Here is a 17157-nt window from a genome sequence, read left to right as displayed (position 1 = left end):
TGGTTTCTGTAGATCGCTGCGAATGGTTGACCTACATTGTAGAATGCAGTATGACTCAACATTAACATACAACTCCAGCATGAATTTGGGTTTACAGAAGCTAAATAAATTATTTACAAGCACATAGAAATAACATGGGTTAGTTTGTTATTTGCGTTAGCGATAGTCTGCAGCTTTGCCTTCGGTCAGTGAACAGTCAGTAAACTTGTGAGCCTGTCAGAAGATGGCGTCATCTTGTTGTAATACATGGGCTGACTTTCTCTGCAGCTGCTCCTCTAAAACACAGATGTTTGGTGCAATCAATTATCAGGAAAAGATTGGATTTTTAGGTTTGATGGGTCACAGATAAACACCAATGAAACTTTAAATAGTTTCACTGGCGTTCTAGCTGAGAAGTCAGCTAGATCTGAACTGACTTCTCAGTTCGTATTTAGTTAAGCCTGTAAAGCAAAAACTGAAGACAGAAGGAAAGGCTGCCAATGGATATGCAGATCTGTTGATTGTTGTGGACATTAAAGTTGCACTGATTTCTTTCTCTTTTTTTCCCCAAATCTTTCATGTGATTACACAATCTTTCCTGGAAAATCTGTACCAACAACTCATTTTCACATGCGCTAAAATAAATACTACAGTTTGTTTTTGCACATCAATGGAACTCTGAAAATAGTATATGATTTAAAAAATTAAATCATAACTTTTTAAACTTAACTTTTACAGTCTAGTAAAACGATTTCATTGCATTTTACTAGACTGCTTTTACTGGTGCCGTAGTTTCTGAGAGAAAAAAAATCATAATTAAGTAATTATGCCTGTGTGCAATAATCAAACATGAGGAAAGATATAATGATACTTTAGGGTTTCCCATGAATATAGACTTGCGCAATAACTTGTGCAAGTAACACCTTTAATATAATAAAAGATGTGATTATTATAAAAATCCAGTTGATAACACAGATGCATTGTGTCGAGAAAACCCGAGATCATCCCGCTTCCACATGCTGGAAGTTTTAGTTTAAAGTAACAATAATGAAGTTACCTTTAAAATGAACCTCACAAGTGACATCTAGGCAGAACAGTAGACTTAAACTTCAATAAAATCAATCTGGTAGTGTGTGTTGTTTTTGTCTCTTGCAAACTTTGCTTTAATTTCTATCTAATCATAAGAAATCATAGTCAGAAAGAGAGAGTCATGATACAGGAAGAGCAGGTTTCCTGGAAAAAAAGAGGAAGTAAGTTTCCACCCTGCAGTTGTATAAAAATAGTTGAGACTATTCCTTATTTGAAAGCATAAAAGTTTTAAAGAATGAAGTCTAAACATTTTGAGTAATTGAATAAGACCCAAAGTAAAATACTTACATTAATATTGGTTTACTTGTGGGAATACTTACACTTACACTTACACTTGTGGGAATGCTTACAAGTAAAACAAGTAACTGTAACTTTGGTATCAAATAATTAGAATAATGGATTATTCTTGGTTTCTTTTCAGAAAACGTCTGTAATAACTGTCTGTAATAACATTAAGATTATAATAAGAGTAACTAATAAGTTATGGCTATCATAATTATTATGATTGCCATAAGTTATAACCTTTTTAATCAAAGAAACTAAAAAGGTTATGGATGTGATTTTGACATTGAACTTGAGATGGTGTAAAATGTGTAACTGCAATTAAAGATCACTGGTGTTGTGTCGGAGGTAGATGTTAGGGGAATAGAGGAACTAACAGGAGGACAGAGATGACCAATGCCTTATTTGGAAATGGATTGCTGAACAACTTAAACTGTTTGAAAGAAAGATTTTATAGGCAACACATGTAGGAGGAACATTGAGCAACCCTGGGACATTAGCACAGACATCAGGACATAATGTCTCTAAGACAAAGATGGATATGAGATCATCTATCCATGCCAATGAAATAAGCACAGCAACAATGCTAGCCAATGCAAACACGCCAATAGGGTGGATAAACCCTATAAAAGGTGAGTGCAAAAGAGGAACCTTTGGTTGGATCCTTCAGGCAGCTTTGAGTCGAGATCAAGATGGACAAAGAACTCTGCAGCTGAAGAGGAGCCGGGGCCACAGAGCCGAAGACTGACCTGCATATGGGAACCAACCCGTCAGCCCCGCAACATGTGACTTCAAATCGCGCTTCTCTCCTCAGCTGGGTTCAGACCGCAAAGGCAAAGATGAAGACCAAGGCAAAGATGAAGATAAAGGCAAAGATGAAGTCAAAGACAAAGAACAACGGCAAAGAAGAAGAATTGGTGCTTTCCTTCCGTTCTACATCTCAACGGACCAGAAAGATCGTGAAACAAGATGAAAGGAGCTTCAGAGCCGCAAGACAAGAAGCTGAGGACAGCTACGCACATGAGGAAGTCACCCTAAGACCTGAGACCTGCTGCTCTAAATCGGTACTCTTCCTACCAGCACCCAAGTCCTGTGTGACCTCACCATCCACGCAGAGACGAAAGCTCATCAGACCTACAGAGATTCCTGTCTTCATCGATGAACCTCCTCCTCCTGCTGCATCAGGCCAATTCTGGGGCCCAAAATCCTACGCTCTGTCCGTCTCTCTCAAAGGTTCCCTTTTTAGTTCTCAGTGTCAGCATTGGGGAAAGACAGCCTAGATTTTTTACTTATTTGATTATTTCTGCTACTGAATTAAGCTGCACTGACTCTTGCAAAAATGCTTTACTAATAAAATATTTAGCATAAAGAAAATCTAAAAGATGTTGTGGACATTCAATTAATGAATCACCTCAAAGTTCTTTGATGGTTGTAAAATAGCTATTCTGTAGATTAAAAGGTGAAAAATGTTTTATAGGTTGCTTTTAGCCCAAAACTATATGTAAAACAACATCCTTGGGACTCGCCCGAGTCACTAAAACCAACCTGGTTCATTAACAAGTGCAAGTTGTAATAAAGAGAAAGAGCGACCGTTAACAGGTGTGCTCTGTGAAACTAGTTGGCTGCAGGCTGCTCAGACTGGCTAATTCACAGGGGGAAGAAGGGTGGGACATCTGAATGGAGGTTGTCAGAAACCAAGTGAGTCTTTCTCCACACCAGCTTAAACAGAGTTTACTTCAGTTCTGGACAGGGTAAATCCCAGCAGATTTAGGAAACTAATCTCACCCGTTAAGACGGAGAGCTGGTAGCACATCTCCCCTCTCAGAAGAGGAAGTAGAGAGCGAGAGGTAGAGAGAGAAAGGAGGGGGGGGCTGTTGTGCAACATCAATTGCAGTCCAGTGAATCCAATTCCGATTTCTACTGATCTTTGAACTTAATTATGACAATGATTATTCACTGAGGAAATTATAAAATTGTCTAGGAAATAGATCCTGTTGCAGCAAGTCATATTTTAATATAAATATGCCTGGTAGAGCTATGTTTTAACAGTGACCCATTTTTATCTAAGATAATTACCATTTTCTTTATTATCTCTTTAAGATTTTTCAGTAATTGGGCAAATGATATTAGGATATGACTGATGATCTGACCGAGCAGTAAGATCATTTAAATGGATTTTATGCATGGCTCAATGTTCTCATGAATAAATGTGTTTTTTTTTCATGGGCCTTTCATGCTAGGGGGTTTAAATGTGTATGGTTGATTCACCCTGCTGAACAAATGTAGCTTCATCTCCAACACCACCTCTAACTTTGATCCACACCTGCCATCAGGGCTCTCTCAGTATTGCCCTGAACACGTTGGATTCTGGTCTGAACATGACCTCTGGGTCCCTCTAGTGGTCACAAACAGAACTGAGAATTTAGTTTTGTTCATATATTGTAAGAGCTTACTTGTTAGATGATACCCAACAAGTAAGCTGTAAGAGGATGAAAGAGATGTTTTTGTTTAAAAAGCTTATAGCTTGGATTTAAAATTATAATGTAAGGGGAGGAAATTTGCATGTTGGGGGCGCTGCAGTGGTGCAGGGGTTGAGCACAACCTATGTATTACTCTGACTTGACGCGGCCGTCACAGGCTCGAGTCCCGGCCTGACAACCTTTGCCTTTGTCTTCCCTCTCTCATTTCTCACCCACTTTCCTGTCTGACCACTATCAAAAAATAAAGGACACCAGAGAAAATAAAACCTTAAAAAATAAAATTAATAATAATAAATGAAATTCACATGTTGATTTTGTACATCCCAGTCTAAAACTGAGAGTCTGCAACGTCCAGCTCATCACTGATGAGTGAGTTCAGTCACACACAGTCGCACACTATACACTGACCCTGCAATGCTAATGAGATGTGGACTGCTTTATTACTACGCACTGTGTAAAGCTATTGCATTTTAATAGTATGCATAATGTACAGCCTGCACCAGTAACTATTACTTTTATTAAAAGTTCTATTACTCATTATTTTGTCACTAATTGTAAAATAGTTATAAAAATGTAACATTAACTTGTCAGATACAAGCAGTCAGTCAGTTTGTGGTTATGTATTAAACTGTTCAAATCAGAGATGTTTCATATTTAATAAATCAAACGCAATAGTGTCTCAGAACATTCCTATGTTATTACGAGTCTCCAGTTTCATTACTCAGACATTTCAACTTTTAAATTCAGCCGACCTTTAAACTTCACAGTAATCCTACTGATGGTCCACTTTAGCTGTTAACTGACCTTTCTAAGACTGTTTTTTATGACCATTGAGGCAAGCTGTCTGGTCAGGTTCTCTGATAACTTCCAGCTGTTAAACATCTGCCTCTTTGGTCAGAATCCTTCCATCGTTAGGAATGATTATGTATTATGTATTGCATTAGGGACCAGAACATGATGTTAAAGTCACACTTTGGATTTACTGATGGATGTTTTTTTTTAATTTATCTTATTTTATAGTCACTCATCTTGATAGCCCTGTATGCTTGAAGTAATCTATGGAGTGTGTTTTGGTTCCGTGTGTGTGCAGGACACTGCTGGTCAGGAGCGCTATAGAACAATCACCACAGCCTACTACAGGGGAGCAATGGGCTTCATCCTCATGTATGACATCACCAATGAGGAGTCCTTTAATGCTGTGCAAGACTGGTAAGAGACTGGTACATGTGCTGCTAAAAAGATTAGCAATATCATGAAAGGGCAAATATTGGAATCTCATAGTGAAACTCACACCATGATAAGCTAATTAACCTGCAAACAGCAGAAGGTTTACTCAAAAACGCTACACAATCTACTGACTAGACAGACGGCCTGAAGACCGTCATGGACACCGTCCACAAGGAGGGGAAGACACAGCAGGTCAATGCTGAAGCAGCTGGTTGTTCAGCGTGTTGCATCCAAGCATATTCATAGAAAGTTGAGTGGAAGGTAAAAGTGGGATAGGAAAAGGTGCAGCAACAGAATCCTTTCAAGAATTTTTAGGGAACTTCACAAAGAGAGACCTGAGTCAGAAAATATCCAGCAGATCAACATTTGTAAGATCCATCTGAGATACTTAACTTTGGGTTTCCATGATCTTTAAGCCATAATCATCAAAGTTACAAGACATAAAGGCTTCAAGTATTTCACTCCATGTAAAATGGATCTATATCGTAGACAAGTTTCACGTTCTGAAATGAGAGAGGAGAAATATTGAACTTTTTCATGATTTCTAACTTCCTGAGACGTACAGTGCAGACCAAAAGTTTGGACACACAGTTGTGTCCAAACTTTTGGTCTGTACTGTACGTCTGTTTGTAGGAAAGTAGTGACTCTATCTGTTTCAGTTTTTCATTCAGCTCTCTGCTGCTTGGACGACCTTTCATTCCTCTGAGTTTCTGGAAACAGACATGTTAAGCAGAATACATTAAAATATACATAAAATTCTAATCACAATGTCTGTTCCACAGAGAGTCATCAATATTTTTATTGATTGTTGTACCTCATAGAAGAAGCTGTGTTTATCCTTTCCTAGGAAGGTCGCTGAAGTCATTAAGAAAATGAAGGAGCCTTGTGTTTGTGTTGACAGGTCGACCCAGATCAAGACGTACTCATGGGACAACGCCCAGGTCCTCCTGGTGGGAAACAAGTGTGATATGGAGGATGAGCGGGTGGTGGCGTCCGACAGGGGGCGCCAGCTGTCAGAGCAACTTGGTAATGTGGCCCATTTAGCACCTCTCAGCACACAGCACTTTGAAGTATGGCTGCAACTAAGCATTATTTTAGTTAGTGATTATTCTGACAATTAATTGGATAAAAAAGTTGACACACACTGTAGATTTTTAATTTAACCACTTAAGCCTTTTTTATGCAATGTTAGAAACACATTGACAAATACAAATAATTAAATTCATTCCCTTAGCTAAGAAAATAAACATTTTATTCCCCAAACTTCAATAACAGCATTTTTTAGTGAACACTTGATAATCTGTAGCAAAGGATTCATCTGCAGCTAAAAATCCTTCAACACATGAACAGATCAGGCCTTTCTGCTGGACTCAACATCAATACAGTGTAGGGCTGGTCTGGTGATTCATTTTGAATAAACTCATCAATAAATGGATAGCAAAAGTTGCTTGATAGATTTTCATTATTTATTTATTTTTTTTACAGAATTTGAACCAGGTCGAGCTAAAACTATCACTTGCGACGTTCTAGGTCACAGGTCTCAAACTCCAGTCCTCAAGGGCCAGTGTCCTGCAGTTTTTATATGTGCCACAGGTACAAAACACTGGAATGAAATGGCTTAATTACCTTCTCCTTCTGTAGATAAGGAGGGAGTAATTAAGAGGTCTCACCAAGATTAGCCTTGCTAATGACATAATTATTCTATTCAGGTGTGGTGCAGCAGAGGCACATCTAAAAGTTGCAGGACAGCAGCCCTTGAGGACTGGAGTTTGACACCCCTGTTCTAGGTAGAACATATATACAGACAAGGGTTTTTTTCTTAAATGAAGAACATATGCATTTCTTGTACAATTTTCGCTTGATTATTGCTCTGAGGAGGTGGTTCTTTTAACAAATGACATTTTTTGAGTCTTTATACTCAATTAATGATTACCCAATTACTGAATTAGTGGATTATTTCAATAATCGATTAAATCCAATTGTTTCGGCAGGACATCAACCCTACACACGGAACCAGAGCTACAGTTTAGATCTGTAGCCATGTATCAAAATAGCCCAGTTCAGCTATATGTCCAATTGAGATTTTGAAAATGTCAGATCTGACCCGGACATGTTTCAGGCAAGAAAGGACATATTCTTGTTACTTTTTTTTGTGGTTGAAAAAAAATTTGAGAACCATTCGTCATTTTCCTTTAACTTCACAACTATTAGTTACTTTGAGTTGGTATATCACAAAATATTTCAATATAATACATAAAAGCATGTGATTGTATTCTAATAAATAGTAAAAAAGATCTGGTTATCAATGTATTGCGTTTCAGTGATTCTTGAGATAAGGGACAAAATGGTTTTAAAATTCTTCCACCAAAAATGTTATTTATTCCTGAAGTTATGTATTCATACATGACAAATAATGTTTTGGGAATGTAAATATGTTAAGGTGCAGGCTCCCAGCTGCAGCATTTTCTTTTAAATTACATTTTTACTGGATCTGACTGAGAAATTTGTCAACACCATCAGACAAAAATAAATTGGTATAAAATTATTTTTTAATGAACTTATGACTGATATTTTTACTCTCTGTGGTGTCTTAATTATTTTAATTATGTCCATGTTTTTTAAATTAATCATACCACAATTTAAACATTTATTTAGTCTGTATTTAATTACTCCAGTTCAATTGATACAAAAAACAATTTTGAAAGTAATCACCACAATGAACAGTGTCATTTATTAGTAAAAAACACATATGCACCAAATACATGAATTCAGACATTTCACAAACAAATGCCTATCAAGAAACAAAATAAATATTATTTTAAACAAAATGCAACATAAACTACATCTGACAGAGTTGACGGCACATGACGGTGTTGACACAAAACTGATGGTGGTGACAAACTAGTAAGTAAAAAGAAAACACTGAACTTGAAATGACATTTAAGAAGAATTAAATGCTGAAATGTTGTAGAATGTGAAGATATGAAGAAAAAATGTGAAATAACCATATTTAGATTTCAAGGAACATCTAAATTTTTGAGAATGTACCTTTGTCACTGAAGTCATCAACCAGGACGATTTTCAATCAAAATGTAAAAGATGAATACAAACAAAAATATACACGACAGAACTTTTTGAAATATATTGTGAACTAATTCATATCTTTCTAAATCGCTTAAAAGTCAGAATATTTAATCCCCAGGCAATAGACGTGTCACATATTCTCCTTCAATAAAATCCATAACAGCTGGTGAAATGCGGTATACACCCCTGGTGCTGCTTGTGCGGACTGGTGAGGATGGTTTTCTCAGCCTAACTAGGACATCCGAAAATGGCACAAAGCAGATATCCCGACGACCTTGTTTTTGCTTGAAGCTAAGAGTTGGTCCATGAGGATGAAAAAATTCCACTTGTACATCTTCGTGCTCTTTGTCAATTTGTAAGGCTTTAGCCAGCCACCATTTTCCATCATACATCACAACAAGCCAGTCTTCACTTTGGACATCACAAGGATCTATCAGGGTTGTTGTTCCTTTAGGTGTCTTGCTCGGCTCCTTCTCCATTTCCTCCATCAGCATTTCCAGAGGATTTTGAACTTTAGCAGTGGTTGAACTTTCATGGACATCTGGGTCCTGTGTTGTGTTGCCAAAAGAGTGAATGGTGGGACTGAAGCACTTGCAAATCTGTGGCTCTCCGCAAAAACATGAAAGGAACCTACAATGGATGACATTCCCCTGAGCTAGCACTTGGTGAATGTTTCTTGTTCCTGGAATTGATTTCAGGGTTTGCAGGAGGAGAGAGTCATAAGACTGAAAATCTTCATTTGTCACAAATTGCAGCTTGACACCACTTAAGCTGTTGGACACCTTGTCAAAGAATAATTTGCCATCTATGATATCCTGACCTCTCAGCACAATACTGTCAGCACATCTCTTCACCGTCGCCCCAATGCCATCTGGAGCGCCTTTGCCATGTGATGTTGGGAAGAAATTCCATGTAGCTTTCTCAAATCCCAGACGTTGCGGGACAACACAGAGGAGAAAGAAGTTCTTCTTATTTTTATATTGTTTGCTTGGACCATCAGACCAAAAGTGGATAGTGTTTATAGCCGGATATCTGATGTGAATATCTGTGAGGATTTGATCCATATAGGTCCATATGGCTGCAGCATCCTGACGCTTTGACTCCGAGATTGTGCAGAATCCTGCTTTTTGTTGCCCAGTGTAGAACATGCCTGGAATATGATGGGCATTGCTTTTCAACTCTGCAGTCAAGGCATGGTGGAAAACTAATGATCTTTTGATTAATGGATTCCTTAGTTTGCTCCCTTGAAGCATCTTTTTGGTCTTAGTCTGAGGTGAGTCTTTTGTTTTTTTCTTTTTACGTCTGTTTTTTTCTTTTATGCGTACAAGTCGCTTTTTTAGAGTGCTTCTCTCTTTTGATAACTTGTGAATTTTGTCTTTTAGTTCTTTGACCTGTCTTGAATGCCTTTTCCTCATTTTAGATCTTTCCCTTTCCCCTGCTGCCCGCTGCCTAGTGCTCCTTGGTTCTTCAAAATTTAAATCTACAGGACTCTGCGGTGGGGTATCTACACTTTTCTGGCCTTCCTTTGCTCTGTTTCTGCGTTCTCTTGCCTCCTTTTGTTTTTGCTTCCAAAGTCTTCTCTTACGTCTCTTATCTCTTTCACCCAGATTATTGATATGTTTTATTTTTCCCTCTTCCACTCTCTGTCTCCATCTTTTCCTTTCCTTTCTTAAAAACTCTTCCTTCAGCTCAGGCTGGCTATTTATTTTTTCTCTCCTTCTTTTCTGATACTCCCTGTTCCTTCTCTTGCGCTCCTCCACTGACAGCTTTTCTCTGGCCATTGTAGCCTGAAATATAGGCAATTATCATCAGTACACTGCTTGTCATGGGATAAACATACCCTTCCCTTACAAAATAAACTACATCTTATTAATTTTAAAGGACTAATAAAATTGTATTAAATTTAAACCATTAAACTTTACAAGTTGCTGAAAATAATCAGAAACATTTTTAAAAAGAAATACATGATGAATGTGAAGTGCTGTCAATTATGTAAAATACAGTAAAATGAATTAACTGCACACTTAAGTGACATTTGTCAACACCATCACTAAGAGAGTCAACACCGTCAGTTAAAAAATCTGATGGAGTTGACATCTGACGGAGTTGACAAAACGCCATGCTAACTTCATTTATATGATGATATTCTGAAGGAGGCCATATTGTAGCTCATCAGTTCTTTTAAATCCTTAAAATATACTAAAATTAAGCATTTATTTAACAAAATTTCATCAAAATTTTGAAAAATGTTACTTATGGTGTTGACACTTTATGGTTGTGACAAACAACTTAGGAATAAAAAAGAAGAAAAAACAAAAGAATAATATAAGCTTACCAGAGCTGCTTATCCCCCCAAGCACAGGAAGAGAAAGGAAGTGGTCATGGGGTCCTCAGAATTTCTGGTGCCCTTCAATAATGCCTGATTTTTTTCACATTCTTTCTATGTCTGACGGTGTTGACAAAAACTGAGGACACAATTTCAATTGAATTTGAAAATACATTAAATGACTTTTAATTGCATTCATTGATAGTTATGAAGTTAGTTGTTTGAATTCTTCTAAAATAATATATTATGACAACTAAATATAATTATTTTAGTTCTTTTAAACTATGATAATGTATTGAGTTCTACACCAGGACAAGGGCTTTTACAGACACCATTCACCTACTACAATGTTTAAAATAAAAAAATATTCAGCAAACACCAGGAAAACATACATTGTTGTGCTCAGATGACCCAGGTTAGTTTAGTCAGATATTTAAAAAATATATATTTGGTGTATATTTTATTCAAATTTTGTACTTTATCCATGGGACCTGTTTTGTCCCTATTCTCAAGAATCACTGGTTTAACAGTGACATTTTTAACATTGTACTGGAGCTCACTGCTTGTCTAAGTTAACATCTTGGTTCCTCCATGTATGTTTGACAGGTTTTGAGTTCTTTGAAGCAAGCGCTAAAGACAACATCAACGTGAAGCAGACGTTCGAGCGACTGGTGGACATCATCTGTGAGAGGATGACAGAGACTCTGGACAACAACGACCCAACGGTCACCGGAGCCAAGCAGGGGCCACAGCTCAATGAGCAGCCCCAGAGGTCTCACCAAGATTGCGCTTGCTGAATGCACACATACACACACACACCCCTATGCACCCCCCCCCCCCCCCCCCCCCCCCCCCCCCCCCCCCCCCCCCCCCCCCCCCCCCCCCACACACACACGCACACGCACACACACACACACACTGCTTGTCCTGATTTTTCAAGGTTTTTTTAGTCTGGATCTTGCTGTTTGTTCTTTTTAATATGCAGATGCAAGACGTCCCTGCACATAAACACTGCCATCCATCCACAGCCCCACACCAGGAGCAGAGTCTGCCAGAAGTTGGGCCTTCCAGGGGCTGTTCTTTTGCTCAGCAACATTCCCTGACTCTTTCATACACTTCTTAAACACACTAAGCTGTATGTTACCAGATGTGCAACAGTTGTAATTATTGTCCCTCTGAAAAGGTGTTTATTGAGGAAGTCGGTTCATGTAGGCGTGTTTTGGAGGATCTGAAATCCTCTTTTTAGTGTTTTGGTGGACTTTTAGGGAGATTTTGGACCCAAGTTTGATGTTCAGGCAGAGTTGTTCTTAAATTAAGAAATTATTTAATTCATTTTATATATTTGTCTTAAAAACATATAGTTACAATAGATCTGAAAAGTGTTCAAACCTATGTTTAAAATGTAGGGTTTTGTGACTTAAAAAAAGGCCATGATAAATTATCTCAAAAAATTTTTCTTTATTAATGAGACATACATCCTGTGTAATCCAACTGAAAACATATCTGCTTTAGTAAAAGAAAAAAAATAGAAATGTGCAACAAACCAGATGCATACATTTTCACACCCTTAAGCTAATACTTTGCTGAAACTTCTTGTCATTCATTTTAAACATTCTTGGCTCTCCACAGCTTGGTTTAGGTCTAATCCAAACATAGCCAGATATCTGGGGAAAAAATACACTTTTTTCGCGTTTCGGCTTTTCATCCACACCAAAACTGTTTAATATCACTAAAAACGATTATTTATAAAAACTCCCACCATAATAAGGAGAATTTTATGATTCTCCTTATTTGTGTTTGTGTGTACGTTGGAAAACAGGCATTTACAGTCTGCCACAAATAATACGCCAAATATATCCACATGCTTGCTTTGACACGATTCCCAACCGACATAATCTTGTGTTTAAATAACCTAATTAAAAGTCGTTGAACCTACATAGGTGTCTAACCAAATGATACTCCTGGCACTACATTTTCTTTTTAATAGGAAGCCGTGGTTGTTTTGAAGCAACCTGATTGGCTGTGATTGGTGTAGCATTGCGCTACACTGCCCCCTATAGGTGTGGCATGTTTAAAAAGAAACTGACAGATGGATCTGTTCAGGTCCATGTAGATGAAATGTTTTCTGAAACTGATCCCATGTGTACAATATTATTTTTTTAAACAACATGGCTGAGATTTTTGATTTTATAAAGACCTAGCTACGTGTTTACAAGGCTTTAGTAATATTTACCCACTCAGATCAAAGTTCTCCAAATCTATCCACTTGTGAGGACATATGTTTTCCACATCCCTTCTCGGGTTCAGATTCATTTCTTGGCTCCAGTGAAGACATTCTCCTCAGACTCACGGTGATGCTAAAACATCAAATCCACCTTCAACTTCAGCTTTGTAGGAGACACTTCGGCGTTTTATTTGGAGCTGTGCATAATCTCACCCACTGTGACAAAAAAACATCTTCCTCTGAAGATAAGCAACCCCAGAGCATAATGCTTCCACCACCATGTTTCATTGTGGGTATGATGTTCTTTTATTGAAACTTGCTGTTATTGTGGCCCAGAAAATCTATTTGGGTTTTATCAGATGGTAGTGGAAGTTCTGGATGTGTGCAGGAGTCGGACATCCCAGCTCCTTTTTCTGCTTGTTAGAAACATATAGAACACACCCAGCACTTTTTCCTGCAGCTCTTTCCGTGTTGCTGTTAGTCTACTATCAACCTCACTGACCCAGTGATTACATTTAATCAGTTCATCATTATAGCTTAATCAGTTTTGGAGAAATGTCCTGTTAACAGAACATGGCTGTTGTCCCTATTTTATTGATATCTGTTTGCATTGTGCTATGATTTGAATGTAATGCTGAGGATTTTCATGTACCATCTTCTGACTGGTACCTTTGATCTGTTCTGCAGAGCTATAGCTAAAGATTTTTCCTGATCATCCAACATCAGGAAAAAAATTATCTCAAGAACAGCTGAATGTTGTTTACATTTAATCAGATTTACTATAATTTATATAGTGATGAAGTTAGGAAGACTGAATCAAAAGTATTAGTTTCAGGGTTTGCACACTCATGCAACTAGATAATTAAAATTTTTTATTTGTTTTATATCTTCCCCTCTAACTGATGTTTGTTTCCAGATGAATTGAACAGGATGCCTGTTGGACTAGATGTGGGAAAAGTGATCATTTGATCATAGTTTTTTTTTATTTCACACAAACCTAGCATCTTAACAAAGGTGTTTTTACTTTTGAGAGCAAAAGCATATAGTAAATCTCTATGAAAAAGTAAGTCAACATTCTGGTTGGACCTGGATAAGGAACAGCATAACCTGGATGTTTGATGCATTTATAAAACTCATTGAGCATTGGCTCTAAGTCATACATCACAGTAGGAGAATATCAAATGTCTCTGGCCACTCAAGATTTTATAAATATCTTCAAATGTCAATAAATGTGCATTTTAAAATGCAGATATTTACAGTATCCATATAAACTGATTGTGAAGCAGTGGTTGGATTCCTGCCTGTGTTGTAGTCAGTTGTTGATGTTTTCACGCTTCTTCTGACTGGTTTATTTGTATGAGCTGTTGATTTTACTGGTTTTGCTCTCATCACTCCCATTCCCTCTACTATTTTAAAATGCCAGATTGGTGTGAAAAGTTTCTGATGTTTAACTCTTGACACCCCACAGCTTTTATTCAGTGCATATAGTGGGTGTTGGTCATTCCTCCTTTCGCCATTCCACTCTTCTGCAGTTTTAGTTGTTTCCTTCTGTGCATCAGAACATTTTGTACCAATCATGCATCAATCTGTTCTCAGCAAAGGTACGTCTTGTACCCACTTTAACAACCAGTAATAGGAACTTTTTATGTCCTGCTGTAGGGAATAATTTTATTTAATTCAATTTTAAAAAAACAACTTATTTATCCTAAAAGGAAATGAAATGTCTTAACTCATCATCCAAGTATCTTCAAACAGTTGTTGTTGAAGGTGATGCTGCAGGCACAAAGGATCAGTCAGTAGCAGTCAGTATGCCAACAAATCTGAAGAAGCCTCTGTCTGAAACTTGTTTGCTGTATGACAGTATCATGGCTGTCATGAGATCCTAACAGCTCAGTATCCAGGTAGCAGAGACGATATTCCCCAGTAACATGTCCTGGATTACTCCATCAATTGTTGGGAAGCACTGCTAGTCCATCTCATTTGCTTTTGCCACATCTTTTTTCATCTTTGTTTGGCTGTATAGTTAGAAACTGAGAAAGTGAGACATTGGAGTCTGAGATATGACTTCTATAAATCATTTTTAAGGAATAATTTCATAAGAACCAAGTGGTTCAAACGGTTGGAAAAATTCTAATCTATGGGAATTGTGTTCCATTGAAAATCTTACAAAAATTATACTGAATTAAATTAGACTACATGTCTGATCAGAGCTATTTTAAAAAAATCTTCCTTCCATTATTCTTCTAAACACCTATTTATCGAGAGACATAAAATTATGCACATTGGTCAAGTGAAAATTAAATGGTTTGTTTACTGGTACAAAATGGAAGTAGGTGGGAAGAAGATGAGGTTCTGATGACGAGGTGAAGGGACACATTGATCCAGAGACTAATTGGACTATCAGAACCCCCAGGTAGTCTGACATGCCATCAGAACCGATCTGTCTGTTTTCTGCAGAACATGTTGGGATTTTTGAGGCTGTCTGCTTTGGTTTATGCCAATGCGATGAAGGATGTGTCTGAGCTCGTTTTTACTACTAACCAACTCATGCAGTCACAAAATTGCTGAGCCATGCGCCAACATGAATTATTTATTTTCGTATTTATGACCTAACTTATATTTTTGTAGTATTTAAGATTATGCATTATATTCTGCATGTTTTGAGGAGATGTTTGCTCGTATTCAGTAGCCCGACGTTTTCCAGCACTTCTGGAAAAGGAGTGTTAGCAGAGCAGCATGTAGGATGATTCCTTTTGAGGGGGAGAGTAGAGCATTAAAACATTCCAGAGTGAGAACTTATCATGCTCAAGTAGCTTTAGTGAGGAGTTTGTCTTTTGATATCAGTTTTGTAACTACTATGATTCCCCACACTCAGTTAAGACAACTTAGATTTGTAAAACAAGGCGCGTGTGAGTAAAAGCAACTGAATAAAGAGCATTTTCAGGATTTTTTTTTTTTTAAGTATTCTGAATAAATCTAAGGTCCAAGTTCCCTGACTGTTGGTTAGAAATGTTCTGTTGAGCCTGTCTGGTGTCAAAAAGGGAAATCACTGCTGCAGGTTACCTGAATACTCTGACTTCTTCATAAAACAGTGATTTTGACTATTTTTGTTCACGTTTGACTTGTTTACTGTTTTTTTTTAATTATTAGATTTATTTATTGTGTTTTGCTACAGTTTTAACTTTGCTAAAGAGTAAAAAGCATATCAGTCCTGTTCTCCTTCAATCATCCATGGCAGAATTCCTAACTGTAAATAGGAACATCCTTCCTGTCAGATAATAGTTGTGTGAACTGTGTTGTAATTCTGTAATACCAGGTTTACTAAAATAAGGAACCAATAAACCGTAATAAATGCAGGAGGTTTGTGTTGGTTCTATTGTTGTTCACAAGATCTTAATTTTTTCATGGAGATTTTGCTGATTTGGGGAAAAAGACCACATATAAAACTTTAAATTATTATAATCAGAAGGTGTTCATTTGAGTTGAACATGCTGGCATTGCAAAACCAGGGTTTCTGCAAGTTAATTTTCTAATCCAATAAATAATAAATCCTAAAAGAGTTTTAAATATTCTCTGGTTTTATATGTTGGGTCTTAAGAAATCTTTATGTCTTAAAATGTGGCGTTAGTTCATTCAGTGTAACTACCATCACTCTTTTTCTTACTGAGAAAGGCAGTGGTCTTTTTTTTGTTTTCTGCATTGCAGTAAAAGTTGAGAAATTTGGATTAGAGATAAAACTACAAGTTCCAAGATTCACTGGAATAAACAGCCTTTCAAAATGGATTGTGTAACATTCAGATTTCCTTGCAGATCTGCATGAGAATTAATTCTGGCTTATTTGATGTCTATACAATAAAAGTCGCATGTTCCTGTTATAAACTACCTGCTTTTTTTTATCATTGGAGAGTGCAGATAGATTGAATCACACAATCATACAATAATCTCAAATACTAGAGCTAAAGACATTCTTTTGTTCAATTTTTTTCTTACAGTGATAATGAAAAATAAAATCCTGCTTTATGTTTTGCTTTCTTTTGCAACTTTTTAAATGATTCATATTTAAAACTCTGCAATTTTATGCATCTTAAAAAAAAAACACAAAAAAACAAGTTCAAACAGAGAAAAGTCCTGCTCATACCACCGCCATGTTCTTTAGATTACTTCCAGTGTTGTTTCTGCTGGTGTTGTGGCCTAAAATGTCCAGCTTAGTTTCTTCAGACATAACTCCTGAAGGTTTGGAAGATTCTGGTCAGACATGGACTATACAACAAAACTCTTGTCACATGTAGAGCACAACTTATTTGTAAGAAATTACTCTTGATTATTGTGGTCCTATTTTCCCAAATTATTGTTTCCTGCTGCTATCAGAGATTTAAATGCATCACAGCCATGTTGGATTTCCATGTCTCCAACTTTCTTACTTTGAATTCAGGCTTCAGTTATTATTTTTTCCCCATTCTGAAATT

The 17157-nt window shown here is 37.1% G+C and overlaps 2 protein-coding genes across 3 annotated transcripts in view; one reads left to right on the top strand and one right to left on the bottom strand.

Moving 5' to 3' along the window:
• LOC116721199 (ras-related protein Rab-3A-like) overlaps positions 1-16048 on the top strand; it is an 18837-nt gene extending 2789 nt beyond the window's left edge. Inside the window, exons 3-6 of the mRNA XM_032564779.1 lie at positions 4921-5039; positions 5959-6083; positions 11074-11315; positions 11381-16048. Coding sequence (XP_032420670.1) covers positions 4921-5039; positions 5959-6083; positions 11074-11264 — 435 coding nt within the window. The 3' untranslated portion in view covers positions 11265-11315; positions 11381-16048. The remainder of the gene's footprint in view (positions 1-4920; positions 5040-5958; positions 6084-11073; positions 11316-11380) is intronic.
• LOC116721197 (uncharacterized) lies at positions 7567-11006 on the bottom strand. 2 transcript variants are annotated; one of them, XM_032564777.1, is made up of 3 exons: positions 9659-11006; positions 9253-9258; positions 7567-8941 (listed from the first exon to the last, which is right to left on the bottom strand). In XM_032564777.1, the coding sequence occupies exons 1-3, from the start codon at positions 9920-9922 to the stop codon at positions 8249-8251; spliced, it is 963 nt and encodes a 320-aa protein (XP_032420668.1). In that variant the 5' UTR covers positions 9923-11006; the 3' UTR covers positions 7567-8248. The 2 variants fall into 2 exon arrangements, with proteins under 2 accessions (XP_032420668.1, XP_032420667.1); XM_032564776.1 differs by having other exon boundaries at positions 7567-9928; positions 10477-11006.
• Positions 16049-17157: the final 1109 nt, after the last annotated feature.

This window comes from Xiphophorus hellerii, chromosome 6 (genome assembly GCF_003331165.1).
Source record: "Xiphophorus hellerii strain 12219 chromosome 6, Xiphophorus_hellerii-4.1, whole genome shotgun sequence".
In the NCBI taxonomy this organism is placed as follows: domain Eukaryota; kingdom Metazoa; phylum Chordata; class Actinopteri; order Cyprinodontiformes; family Poeciliidae; genus Xiphophorus; species Xiphophorus hellerii.
Note: the sequence above shows the minus strand (reverse complement) of the source record. Positions and strands in the feature narration are given on the sequence as shown.

What these genes read in the sequence shown, in the direction of transcription:
- LOC116721197 (XM_032564776.1), bottom strand. Translation starts at nt 9,922, where the DNA reads ATGGCCAGAGAAAAGCTGTCAGTGGAGGAGCGCAAGAGAAGGAACAGG.